This window comes from Pagrus major, chromosome 10 (assembly GCF_040436345.1).
Source record: "Pagrus major chromosome 10, Pma_NU_1.0".
In the NCBI taxonomy this organism is placed as follows: domain Eukaryota; kingdom Metazoa; phylum Chordata; class Actinopteri; order Spariformes; family Sparidae; genus Pagrus; species Pagrus major.
The window spans coordinates 21,891,992-21,906,307 of record NC_133224.1 but is presented as its reverse complement, the minus strand read 5'-3'; the positions used below and the strand labels follow the sequence as shown (position 1 = coordinate 21,906,307).

The window sequence follows — 14,316 nt, the reverse complement described above, 5'->3', positions numbered from 1 at the left end:
TTTTGCTCATTTGAGTGACTTTTACACAATACTTATACTCATTCCATGAACCAAACAGGAGCAGGAAGAATAAAACTCATATTACCAGTCCCTTTCTTAATAAAAACCTAAGATACTATACCTGTAGATACATCACCATCCCATTTTTTTCTTTTTTTCTTTTCACAAATGATATAAAAATGTCAACCCAACTTAAATGTTAGTTCATAATGTCCATTTTTTTTCTTTATAAATTCTCTTATATTGAATATTTTAGTAGCATTTTAAGTCACTGTCAAGAGAATTACAGTTTCACTCCATATACTGAAATACACATCTGCTTTTAATGTAGTGCCTGCAAACAGACTTTTACAATTAAATGTCCTACTATGATCCTCTTAATTCGATCTTAATATAAACAACCTCAATTGTGCAGAAAGCAATAAAAAGTAGCTACACCACATGGACGTTTCAGGGCTTAATGAATGGACAAATACGTATCTCTTTTTACAGCAGAGCTTTGTATAAGACACAAAGCAAACACTCCCTGAAACAGGCGATGTTGTGAAAGTAATAGGCCTTTGTCCTGAGGAAAGTCAAGGCGATGCCTCAGCCTTGCACTGTATTTTTAAATTTTAAAATGTCCAGAGACGCTTTTGTATTTTTGGCCATTGATCAATTATGCAAACTCACGTCAGATGCCCCAAGTCATAATAGCTATGTACATGTGTGGACTAAAGCGCACAAGAAGCCTAATTCACCTTTACAATAATTCACTACATGTGTGCAACCGGAGGCAAACTCATTAAAATATGCAGTGTTTAAGATCAGTATGTATGATGAAATGGTATCCCTTGTTGAAAGCCCCATCTGTGCGATGATCCCAGTCTATGTGATGGTCTGAAATCATACTGTACTTAATGTATGTGCAGTCTCTTAGGCATAACCTTATGCTCTATAGACTTGAGCATGGGTGTGTGATGAGACAGATTAATCTCAGAGGTGTTCGTTCAGCTAAAAGAAGTGAAGCAGGGAGCAGTAGGGTTGCATATGACCTCAGAAGTTGTCACTGCCATTTTATGTTGTTCTATAGAGGCTGAATCAGCTTTAAGGTCTTTATGGCATTAGTTTTATCCAGGTGCACCTAACTAATTGGCAGCTGAGGGTGTATCAGCCAAAAAGTTTACTACTTTCGAATTCTGGCCATATTCTACAAATTACACCTTTAATGCACAGACATGAGAGTGGTATCGACCTCCTCATCCAACTTATTAAAAGAGAGCAAACAAGTGTATTTCTCAAAGAAATAAACAACATAATATGGAATCTTTATAAAAAATTGATTCCCTTCATTCTCCAGGCTGCAAACTATTGACCCGTGGAGTACCCTGATATGGAGCACCATTATTACAAAACAATTCAAGCAGTCATCAAATGAAGTAAGCAACTGCTGGAAAAAGCACCAATACAATCATCTGATGCCCATTAGAGAGATCTGCTTTCATGTGCTCGCCTCATTCATTGCTAGCGTGATGAGGGTCCCATCAAGGAATCCCTCTTCGTGAGCACTGTGGCCTCTCAGTGAGACTAAAAGCAATATGGATGCACTCCACTGCCAATTTTCCCACCACAATAGCTGTGCTTACAGTGACTGTCTGGAATCATAGATTATGTGGCAGCAATCTAAAAGGCAAGGTTACCCCTCCCATTCTTGAAATGAGGCATTTCAGACATTGTTTCCACAAGTAATACAGTAAATTCTGAATATCGCTCCATAAATACCTGATGTGTCCAAGGAGCTGTTGAGGAGAAAGTCATAGTCACATACCTAAAGGAAATAAAGTAAATCAGCAGTTGTTTTCTGTCTGTGTGTCTTGCAGGGAGAAGAAAGGAGCAAGTACGAGCTAATGGGCAGCTGTGGTCAGCAGAGGTTCCTTCAAGAGACTGAAGGTGAGTGAGGCTGACATCACAACACCCAGTGATGACCAAGCCAGTTAAACGTAACAGATTGTTGTGACTGTAGCTGCACAAACGGATGCTTGGTTGTTTTTTTTTGTTCAATGGACCATTTTGGGTTTTTGGGTTTTTTTTTTTTTTTTTTTAGTGCCCTGAACGTTTCCAGCCGTGCATTATCCAGGTGTCTTAATATAACAAGGACACACTTAGAGAAAGTGAATTAAATGGATGAGTCATCGTGATGCACCTGAATCAACGTAGCTACAAGCGCGTCACCTGCTGCTTGGTGTGCATGAATTAAAATGAATGAATAAACACAATTAAGCTCCTTCAGTGTCTGAAAATAGCAGACTGGCAAGAGGCAGAACGGCCACTGTTGCTAGTAGTTACCTGTACATGACACGTACGGTACAGTGCTGCATACAGCCAAAGTGACATCTCCTTGCCCGCATTAAAAAGTTAATTTATTCTCATTATTACTTTACATAATCTTCAACCTAGTTGTAAATAAAAAAGACAGTTACTGAAAGTGCATACACCTTAAATATAAGATAGAGCATCTTGACTCGAGGTCCACTTCTTAGCTTTCAACTGCATCCCAAAGTCTTCATGGGTTGAAATCTCCGTTCTATGACTCCAGATTAGTTTGAGTGATAAAGATTCCTTTTCATTGTGTGGCAGACAGAATGCTTAGGATTCTGGAAATACCCTTGAAATAGAGATAAGGGTTCAGGGGATTTTTGTTGAGGTTTGCAAAATGGTAAGGTCCTAACTGCAGACTCAAAGGCAGGTAAGCTGATAGCTGATATCCAAAGTCCAAAACACAAATAACAAAAAGCAGGAAAAAGAGAAATACAAAACTGAAGACAAACCAGAAACCACAGAGAACAAAGTGGGAACAAAGAGGACACAGAAGAACCAACAAATAAGTAAGATAAAACACAGACTTAAATACACATTAGCTAAGGAGCAAATGAAACACAGGTGTACACAGAAGTGTACAAAAGGCAGGAAAATGACAAAGACAGGAAGTGGAAAATCATTGAAGGATGAATCTTCAAAATAAAACAGGAAATGAACAATAAAATGAAATTATGACAATTTTAACTAATAACCCTCTGTTTTATGAGTCTGTAAACGGCAAAATAATTTACCAGGTTGTCTCCTGGACAGAACAGTGTAATCTGACAATGAGACAGTGTGCAATTCTTACAATTCCTGTTAATTAATTCCAATTAATGCTATGCTAAGGTAGAGTTTTCATTAATAAATTAGTGATGATTAAATATTTGCTTGAGTTTAAATCGAGCAGTTCTTTGAAAGGAAAGTCTTTTGCAAATCTTTATCAGCTTTTGATTCATTTCTAAAAAAAAACAATGTGAAATTACCATTAAATAACAAACCATAAAACCCAAATCATAAATAATGTGTTATTTTCTTGATTTATTTCACTTTTTTGTAAAATGCTTACATTATAATTTGCAGGTAAATGCTTGTTTGTATAATACTTCATACTATCAAAAAAGAAAACTGGAATCAGACCTGTGGCTCAAATGCAATTATAGTACATTAGAATGACACATTGGGGCTAACTATGAGCCTGTAAAGCAAGTACAGGTGTGAGTCACATTAGTAATTTAAAGGTAATTTAGAATAAAGGACTCAGTTCAGCGATCTCTTTTCATTGTGTAGTGGAGGGCTGACTCTATTTCTTCATCAGTGCTTTATGTAACGCCTTAAACTCAAGTTACATAAGAACCAATTGTGTCAGGAGGAAACACAGATATGTAACCAAACAGAGAGTGCAGTGATGCGCGACAGGATACCTGCCCTGATGGTGAGGTGAGGGGACAGTTGTCAGGGGACGTTTGGCCACTTAAGCATCCCACACCCAGAAACATGCCCTCAGTCTAATGCACACCTGCTCTAGAAAGTCCCAGCAGCTGTCACAGTGTGGCACCAAACCCATCAGTCATGTTTCATGTACCTACACGCACACACGCACGCACACACACACAGCTTGCCTCCCATGTCATCTTTCCCATCATCCTGCCTCAGCAGGCAGTTAATGGACGGGGACGTGCTGGAGGCGGCCAAGTCCAGGGGCACAGGTTTACATGAGGATGCAGGCTCGATGGCAACTGAAATGAATACAAAATTTGTATGTGTTATAATAGTAGTTTGGTAACACTTCATATTAAAACAGTGCAGTTAGCAGTTACAACTAATGCTGTGATATTGACTTATTTTGGCTTCATATTAAAACTATTCAGGTTGTTCTAGTGTGCAAGAATTCAGGTTTTTAGTGGCCATTCACCCGTAGCACTACTAATCTTTAAGGCTCTAAAACATTGTGCAATAACAGCAATTTTAATGGTTCACCGTATGTCTCTCTCTAAAAAATGTATCTATGTATCTAAACTTTATGATAAAAGTGTATGTAGGGAAAAAGAATCCTATATAGACGTCCGCAATCAGCAACTTATTCAAACTGTTTGGCACTTTAGATGTTGAATCTGCTCGTGTTTTGTTCCATTTTGTTGGCGGGTGAAACTGGCGAGGACAAAGTCTTGAAATGATTGAAATTTTGGCTTTCGGCAAATTTTGGTATTTCAGTTTCCCAGAGAAGTTTAACAAGAGGTTTGTTCATTCAATGGTAATCTTTTAGATGACGTGACATTAAGCCACAGCATCAAAATGGACACGTGAAGGGTGGAAAACCGGATTAAACGGGCCTCTCACCCTGAAGACACAGCTGTCATTAGACCCGTGTTTTTCCCCTAAGAAGCAGTTGACTCTGTGAGTCCGGGTCACTGAGCTCAGCCAGGTATTGCCTCTAACATCGACCCTAGAGGCCTCACAAAGTGTATTATGGAAACGTCCCCTCAGCCTCAGAGCTGTGGGCAAACCCACTGTTGTAATGGCAGCCATTATAAAACCCCACAGTGCTGCGAGGGGCTGCTTGGTGCCTGATCAATTAGGTATCAGGCCTCTTAGATGTTGCCAAAGGCTGTACCCACAGAGACTCTGCTGGCGTCTAATGGCCTCTCACTGATTGTATGAGAGCCCCCTGGGGTTGATGCCTCTGAGCTGCAGGTAATGGCCACTGCCTGCTGCCATTAAGGAAGAGTCAATAGCAGGAGAAATCTTTTTTGTCACCCAAACGTTGTGTATTACCCAGCCTCTGTAGAAAAAGTACAGCCCCGATGGTTTCATCACAATACAGCTGTAGCAAAACAGAGAAATATAAACCCATCACTGTGGAAACTAAAATAAAGTATTTTATGCAGCATTTCATAGTTTGAAGATATGATTCTGACACAGGACTGAATGTACTAAATTAATTCATTTTATTTACTGCTGGAGGTGTATAAGAACCATCTTTCAGAGAGCCTCATGAGTGTTTGTGTTTCTCGCAGGATATATCCTCAGATGAACTGCCTTCTGTTGTGTAGCTAAACTACCTGTTTTCTGTGATCTAGATATTCTCTCTAATCCTCAGGCATCAGTAGTCTTGCAGTTACTGACGTGAAGTGAGCTCAACTGATTTTTACAGGTGCAGATGAGCGCTGTTTGTTGTGTTATGAAGTGGTAGTGCTCGGTTGAATTGTTGTATTGGTTAATGGTTAATAGTTTTCACAGTTGCACAGCGCTTGACATGAATTACATAAGCACTTTAATGGCAGGAGGGCTGATCCAAATACTGCAAAGCTTCTTCTGTTGTCATGGTAACTGATGCCTACATGAAGCGTTGAATATTTGCAGGTAATTCTCATTGAAGCTTCAAAGAATCCAAAAAATAGTATTGCGGTGAGCCGTAGGTAACACTTTATAGTAGTCATCATAAAAATAAGGTAAATTTATAGCTTTATAGTTACATTGTAGTTAATAGTTATTTGACTGTTTTATAAACTATCAAGGTTTATTAACATCAGTTGTAACTTTATAATGGCCATCCAAATAATGTTTATAGATGAGCTACACAGTATTTATTAACCATTTAAAAAGGGATAATAAACCTCAGCTGCATCTTTACAATAAACAATTGCTTAATAAGTGTTTATAAAGCATTTCATTGTTTGTTAGGAGTGACTATTAATTGATGTTTAACTATAAATCAACCGTTTATTGGCCAATATTCTTTTTCCCGTAACATAATCAGACATTTTAGATAAGAATCTTGATTTACTGGTTGGGCTCTAGTTTGTACATTCACAATTAGGACAATAAGTAGCTTAGTGATTTGTAACTAACTAAACTGCAACTGTTTTGATAATAGATTTTTCGGTTAAGTCCGTTATTTAATGAAAAAGTCAAAAAATTAAAGGATTGGCCGCTTTTCTTTGTCTCATACAGTATAGTAGTAAACTGAATATCTTTGGCTCGGGGACACATGATGTGCATTTTTCCATTCTTTTCAAAACCTTTTATAGATTAAACAATGCAGCCAGTGACACACAAGCAGAGTGGATTCTGTTTAAACTGGGCTAGAATATTTAAAAACCTGTAAAAGTTTAGCATTTTGGGCCATCCTTGTTAACTGCTGGAAGAGCTCAGCTCTGTCATGTGACAACAATGACCTAAACAAGCTTGGGGGTAACATCAGCAACAAACGTCTCTATCGCTGTTCAGGAGATATGGAGTATATCTTACATCACCCGTCACTGTTCACAGGGGAGAACAGGAAGTATTCAAGTTATGCAAATTTCTCAGATATCCTTGAGTGTACTCTCCCACTGTTTCTGAAGGTTGTAGCTATCTTTGCTGACATTGTGTATACAGGCATTAATAAAAGCATCGGACGGTTCGTGTCACAGAGCTGAAATATGCACATATTTAATGCTGTTGTTCTGAAACTGTATCAATGAGACGTTGAGCTGAACAGCATTGAACGAGTCGGCACTGAACTCGACTGTGCACCTCTTTATCTGGGGTGCTTTTAGGTTTATGACAGGTAAACCATTTATCAAGCGCTATAAATTACACGGGCAGAGCACTTTAGGCAACACTGTGGCTATAATTTGTGTTTGACAGGAAAAGCTGTTCAGTTGAAATGGGTTGAGGCGACATTTCCTGTTAGTTTGACTTGACCTTTTTCTTCTGCTGACTGCACTGTTTGATCAGTTGCATAGACTCTTGGAGATGCTTGGTTCAGAATGAAACACTGCTTGTGTGCAGCAGCAGTTAAGTACACTGGTCTTAGATCAATCATGCAAATGCACATGCTTTAAAGCAGTCATTTTAAAGATATAATATATAGGTGTTCTGCAATAAATGTCTAAAAACGACTAGACCTTTTTTTGTTGTGTACTTACGTTATCTTTCGTTATTATGTTTCCAAAAATGGTCATCAAACCCAGAGAAATTCACTAGTTTAGTCAAGGTGACCGTGCGTTTTATTTGGTCGTCCGGCGATAATTCCAGGATAGAGAAATCTTGCAATGATGTGTACCTCTGTTGGTGTCGCAAATATTGGAAAAAAATGAATTTTGTGTTATTTTGCAAAGCTGATGTGTGTTTATTTTTGTTTTACTCATAGTCAATGAATATCAGGCTGTAGACTTGAAATTTGGGTCAGTGAACACATCAGGATATTTTCACACGTTCAATGAAGGAATTGGTTATTGGATACAGAGCTCTGATGGTGGAATTAAATGGGCAACAAAGCAAGCAAAATGACTATAATGTATCTCCTAATTTATCTCTGGGGCATGTAAGCTAATTATTCCTAAGTAGCCTTTGGGGGGAAAGAGGGCAATTCACTAGGATACACTTTGTGTCAGAGTAGCTGCTCATCCTGTAATCTGTTGCTGTGCTTAACTGTTGAAAATAATAGTCATTTTATTACAGATGTCTGTATTTGAATCAGTCTAATTAACATTACGCTGTTGATAAGGACTGTTGCCTCAAGAGCCGTCAGCCCTGGAGGGGGAAATCTTTTAGCTTTTGATTAATGTTATAATGACAAATAACTCCAGCCTTATTCTTGATTCCTTCATCATTATCTTTTAATTAATGTCATTATGACAAAAATAAATCCTGTTTCAAATAAGTATCTCTGTAAAACTGGTGTTATTTTATCATTTAAATATTATCAGCAAATCCCATGAAAAGGCGAAAACCAACAGTGAATTAATCCAATGTGTTGTCTGGTAGAGCTTATTCCTCTGTGCAGTGTGACTCCATTGTTGTGAAGAAACTATTAGAAACACATAAAAGGGTCATACTGTTGCTTTAAAGGGACGCTGTCAGTGGAGAGAAATGGAACTGAATTCCTTGAGAAAACACTGAGTCATTCAAAAACCTGTGAAATAACTGGCCATGTTCATTGTAATGAAGGAACGGTCATCCAAATACAAGTGCATGGGTCATTTATGTGTGACAATAGAGTTATTTGGCATTGACATACAGACTGCGGCTACACAGACAAATCTTGTTAGAAGGATGAATAACTTGTGGGTTTTGGTCGCTGTGGGCATTGTACTGAAAAAAGTAAGTGTTCAAACTAATTAGCACTTTGCTCCTCTTGCACTTACAGGGGCCGTGTTAGTTTTCCCCCCAGAGGCACCGCTTCCTGAAAGGCCTCGCAGCGAAGGTGTGACGTATGTGAATATTCCTGTTAGTCCCACATCCAAGAAGCAGCTCAACTACATGGAGCTGGAGCTGCAGGAGCCAGGTCCTGGCACCCGAGGGGCCGTCGCACATCTCCCACCTCCAAGTAAGGATGTGTCCTGAAATAACTTTCAAGGAACTGTGCTGATGGTGGCTGTGTTTCCGTGGAAATGTCAAGCAAAGCTAAAGTCAACTGTGAAAGTGAACAAGAAGTGCATTTTCACCATCTGGTTTGGACAGCTCATCAGTCATGCGATTTCAATATTCACCAACTTTTTACGCGCATTAATTAACAAAAAAAGCAAAAACCACCTCAAGCATGCAAATGCATTGTTCTTCTTCACTGCCTTTGATGGCACATTGCCGCCACCTATTGATCAGTAATAGTGTGAACCATCCTGGCAGGAGAGTATGCCAGGCGTAGTCCACACTTTAACAAGGAAATTTCACCGGAATATCTCAAATTTCTCTTGTCATGCTTGTAGTATGTTTTGAAACAGGAAACATTGAGACAGCCGGCAGGTAACAAAAACTATCCTAGGTACGTCAGAGACATTGAATTATGGTATTTATCCTTATTTGACTGATAATTTTAACAATAGTTAGATTGGTAGCTAACCTTAATGAAGGCATAAACAGGCAGACACACAGTAGTCCTTTGCTATTATCAGACACTATTATTAAATCCTGCTTACTTGATTTTAATGCTCTGTTCCACTGTATAAATCTGATCATAGTATGAATCTGTGCACTCATGTATCAGAGTACTGCCCAGTTAGACATGCTGTAAATGCCAATCATCATAAACTAGAAGATCATGAACGCCTTTTACTGCTCATTCATATCTCAATTTGATAGTCTTCAAAATTTAGAGAGTTTTCTGCAACAATCTTTATTTTTTCATGCTGATCCCGAAAGAGAAAATGAAAGTGAAACGACCTCAGTCCCTGGCCTTATGTTTGCATCTTTGTCAACACCGCGTACAAGGATTTCTTATTTGTGCAGCACTGTGGAAAAGCAATTTTGTAAATGACACATTTTCTGTTCAAATCTTGCAGACAGATATGAAAGAATCAACTTGAAAATAAACCGGGATATCAATACCATGCGGGGATGAAAAGTCACCCTCGACACATGATTGTTCTGTAATTCTATTTTACTTTGTCGGAGTTACAGGAATCGCTCCGAAAAGATTGAGCCGATTTCCTCTCGTCTCACTAAAAGACAGCTGCGTTCTTGTAATCAGAGACGCAGCAGTGAGCTGTAATTGACAGACAAGTCGGCTATTAGCGTCATTGCCCTCAGGAAAACGAGGACCGCTCGGGCTCCGACACGAGAGAGGTTAATATCTGATGTCAGCAATACAGTTTAAATCGCGGCATGCAGCCTCATTAATCTGTCACCTAGGAGGAGGGTGTCCCATCTTGCCGTTGAAAGGGGGTCACAGGGCATTCAGATCACAGCTGTGACTTCAGTGGCTCAAATAGGATCCTCCTCCTGGGACTATTGATGTGTTGTTAAGGTTTGATTTCCTTGAGAGACTGTAAAACACATAACTCGAGCAGGAGGCAGGGCTGCATGCTCATTCTGCTTCTGTGATTAAATCTTGACTTCATGCCCATTTGATTTTCACACAAGGAAGGGCTCATATGATGGCAACGCTAGTGACGTGCATATGGAAGACAGTGCATGAGGGGAATTTTAAAGGCTTCAGCCGAGTCATTTGCATATTCTTTGCTCAGGCGCACACCTTAAGTGATCATGTTGGCAGCGAGGGCAGAGATCCGCCTCACACTGAACTCTCTTTAGTCGTGATTGTTTGGAGGGTTTTTCTTTTAAATAAATCAGCCTATGTAGTCACCTGCAACAAGACTGTCCTTCATCTTAAAATCTGCTTAATGTGCTTCAGTTAATGATTATTCTTTTGTCCAAACAATGGGCTTTAAAGAGACTCCTGTCTCTTTAAAGCCCCCCCCCCCCCGAATACCCAGTGTCCTGTGATTGGTCAGCTCAGACACACGCCTGACTCAGCACAGCTAACAACAACAGAGCAGCTGTGCTTAATCAATTCTCGCGTGCCAAGCTAGCCTCAAGAGATAAATTATGTAAATGTATGATGTGGTGACGTAGTGTGATGTCACAAAGTCACAGAATTTAAAAAAACAAAAGAGCATAATAGGTCACCTTTAAAACTGGAAATGGGTCAATGGCTAGCTTGGCTCCATCTGAAGGTTACAAAATCTGCCAACCAGCACCTCTGACATTCGATAATTAACACATTTTAGCAGAATGTGCAAAAACTGAAGTATAAAAATGACTAGTTTTAGTATCCAGGAAACCACTACATCAAGAAATACGATTTTTTTAACCACCCATAAAGACATTTTTGCTTTTAATGCAGATTACACAATTGACATGTGTTCATTTCTGAACTTTTGAGGTGCTTGTAGATAGATTTGGTTACATTTGGACAGAGCCATGCTAGTGGTTTCCCTGTGTTTCCATTCTTTATGCTAAGCCAAGCTAAGCTAAGTGGCTGCTAATTTGCTACCAAAAGCACTTAGCTTTGTCATTGCAAGCCAGAATAGAAAGTGTGGAGTTTCTATGACTCTGTAACTTTCTTCGAGTTAAAAAAGGGTCTGTTTTTATGTTTCGACAGGAAAGAGCTCCACTAAGTACGCCCAGATTGACATCACCGCTACAGAGACGGCCCACAAAGTGGGCACGCAACATGCTCTGGGTCGGCAGGAGGGCCTGCACACTTTGGATCTGAGAAGAAAGGGGACGCCACATTGACTTCTTCATCACTGAACTGTTGATCCCAGCAGGATGTTTTTGCCCAAGACCAGCGTACTTCATCTAACTGTAAAGTTTGCTAGAAAGATGGCTCTGAGGGGTTGTTTCAAAAAGATCCTCTGAGGTTTTCTGTGGGATTCCTTCTCTCTTCCATCTCTTGAATACAGATTTTTTTTTTTCAAAGTTGCTCCATACGGTCGTTTGCCAAGTGTCCACTTCTTCTCCGATTCAGACTTGTCTCTGTCATCTCAAATCAGCTTGAAGATGGAGCCTCCTCAGAATGGTTTTGGCACAGGATCAGGAGGAGCATTTCAATCTTGGTCTCATTTGTGGACTTGGCCGTCTCATTAAATGGCATTATGTCAGTGCTGGAGCCTGAGGCGAAAGTGGAGGAAGATGTGCCAGTCCTGAGCTGAGTCACTGGTCCCAGTAAACCCCCGGGGGCAGAGGCATTTCACAGCTCACTCGGGTCGTCCCTAATAACATGCAATACGCTGTTTTTGTCCTTGTTTGGGTGACGGAGGCAGGGGAGATGGTTGATTCTCACGAGAAGTTCACACTCATTTATACCTCTGTGACAACCACATCAGTAATTCCACACGTAGTTGCACGAAACTCACTTTTTAGTATATTCATATTTAGGGAAGCTTTCCATCCAGTCTTACTCAGAATGCTGCAGATTTAAGGATCGCTTTGAGAAAATAAAGAGAAGATTCATGTTTGTTTAAGTAATAACAGGATAACTGTAAAAATAAATGTTTCTGCATAATACTTCCACATGATTTGGTGTAGCTAATCAGTCAGTGTTTTTATCAAAGGAACAGAATCTCATCGTTGCAGTTGTTTTTGTCTGCATCAACAGGATACTGTGGAAAAGTCTTCATAAATCACTGGATTATCCTACTCATCCAGCAGCAACAAATATATCCCGGAGTTGACTATGTGGTAGTGATGGCTTTTGTTTTTCAAAATTAAGTATTTGAAGTTTTTGTATGAACTCAGTGAAGTGGTTGTGAACACAGGCGTTTTTACCAAAACCACAACAATGGAAACAATTATCTAAAAAACGTTTCTTAGAGCTGTTTTAGTCAATATTCAGTATTGTTTTTGTCTCATACTCTATTTTGATATCTGTAAATACATTTCCTTTCTATTTAGGTGATGTGGATTGTCATAAAATATACATGTGAAGGCATAATTTATGTACAGTAAAGATGTATTGAAAGAGTTCAAGGACAGTGCCTTTTTCCCAAGGCGCTATTTTTCTCTTGTAAATTATTTATAACATAACTACAGCTTTGATGTGTGTGTTCAGTTGTTTTTAGAGGTACTGTAGGTCATATATGGGATTTTCCCCCCATGTACAGTTGTAAACCAGTTTGGTACGATATTATATAAAGCATCCCTACAACTGATGAGTTTGTTTTTATTCAACAGTACGATTTTAATGTGATTAGTAGTTTTTCCTTTAATTTGGCACCCATCTTTAGACCAAAGGGTCTTGGTAAGGTGTTGGGCCACCACATGCTGATGGATCAGCTTCAACACACCGAAGCATCGATTCTACAAGTCTACTGGAGGGATGGAAGTCCAAAATATATTCTGTCTGTCCTAGATTGTGATTTTCATATCAGGATGTGGAGGGGATGGTGGTGGACATACCAAGCCAGTGACCACAGTTTAAGACTGTGTTTTCAACATTTCTGAGTGTGAAACCTCTGGATAATTTTGACGAGGGACCAGGGCATCGCAACAATTATAAGCATGGGTATTTTTAAGGGGAGTTGGGACAATTTTCAGCCATGGTTTTGGCAATAAAAAACATATTTTTGGAGAGAAGCTGCGACATCTCCAGCCGTGTTTGTAGCAACAAAACTGGGTGTTTTTAACAAGACCGCAGGACATCTCTCTGGCCATGTTTGTAGTGAACACAGCAGGTATTTAAAGCCAACACATGATTTTTTTAACCCTACTAAAGTAGTTTATGTGCCTAAACTTAACCAGATCATAAGCACAGGGTCGTCACAACACAAAATTGAAAATTGGACCTAAAGAAATGTTTATATATCCGTAGTTTTCAGAAACCTACACTGGGGACTTTATTCTAGCAGTTGGGGTGGGGCATCTGATCAGGATAGAAATGTTTCATCATTAAGGTGATCACAGCTTTCAATTGATTCTCACCTTCCCTCTAAAAAGGTATAAGTGGACCCAAACCATGCCATGCAGCAGAGTGCCACCCACAACAGAGCCACTGGATCCCCTCACTGCAGGAATCAAGACCTCAGGCATGTACCTCAATCTTCTCTTTACGCTATTTCAATCTAAATGTATAACTTTAGTTGTTCCTATTGAAACATTAGCCAGTTGAGCAGTCACTTACATCTTTTCCTTTTTCCAGCTTGATACAAAATCAGAATCAACTGGGCCTGCTCAGCATTTTTAAACCTGCCACAGAGCATGATTGGATGTTAATTGCTTAATTGCATCATGCAGTGCACTTATCACATGATATGGTGTCTGGAGTGAGCCACTAGAATAAGTATGAATTAAATGTGCATTTGAACAAAGGACACAATCTTTACCTTGCCCCAGACTTGTTCTTGTCCCTTGGATGCCCACACGAGGTAGTTAATAACAGGAACACCTGTGGAATCAAACACAAATATTTACTTTGTCAGGCTTAGAATCGCTGAAATTGTGGCAGAGCGCTATTGATTGACAGGTGATTGCTCTGTGATGGAGCAAGGTTTGCTTCCAGTAATTGTGACTCAGCTGCAGAGCTTGCATGGAGGGTGTCAGATGACCGGCGGTTCAGCAGAGATTCAGTCTGTATCTGCAGTCAAAACATCTTCGCAGAAAGGATCGGGGCAGTGTGAGAGCTTTTGGAAGACATTATTTTCACAGTGTGTTACAGATTAGTCTGTTAAAAGGTCCAAATTAAAAGCTTTCACACAGAGGTACTATTAATAG

The 14,316-nt window shown here is 39.6% G+C and overlaps 1 protein-coding gene across 2 annotated transcripts in view; it reads left to right on the top strand.

The window, feature by feature from the left end:
- LOC141003212 (protein Dok-7-like) overlaps positions 1–12,297 on the top strand; it is a 34,919-nt gene extending 22,622 nt beyond the window's left edge. For both annotated transcript variants that reach the window (XM_073474501.1, XM_073474500.1), the window contains exons 11-13: positions 1,860–1,929; positions 8,474–8,653; positions 11,207–12,297. In XM_073474501.1, the coding sequence (XP_073330602.1) occupies positions 1,860–1,929; positions 8,474–8,653; positions 11,207–11,343 (387 nt within the window). In that variant the 3' untranslated portion in view covers positions 11,344–12,297. The remainder of the gene's footprint in view (positions 1–1,859; positions 1,930–8,473; positions 8,654–11,206) is intronic.
- The last annotated feature ends 2,019 nt before the right edge of the window (positions 12,298–14,316 follow it).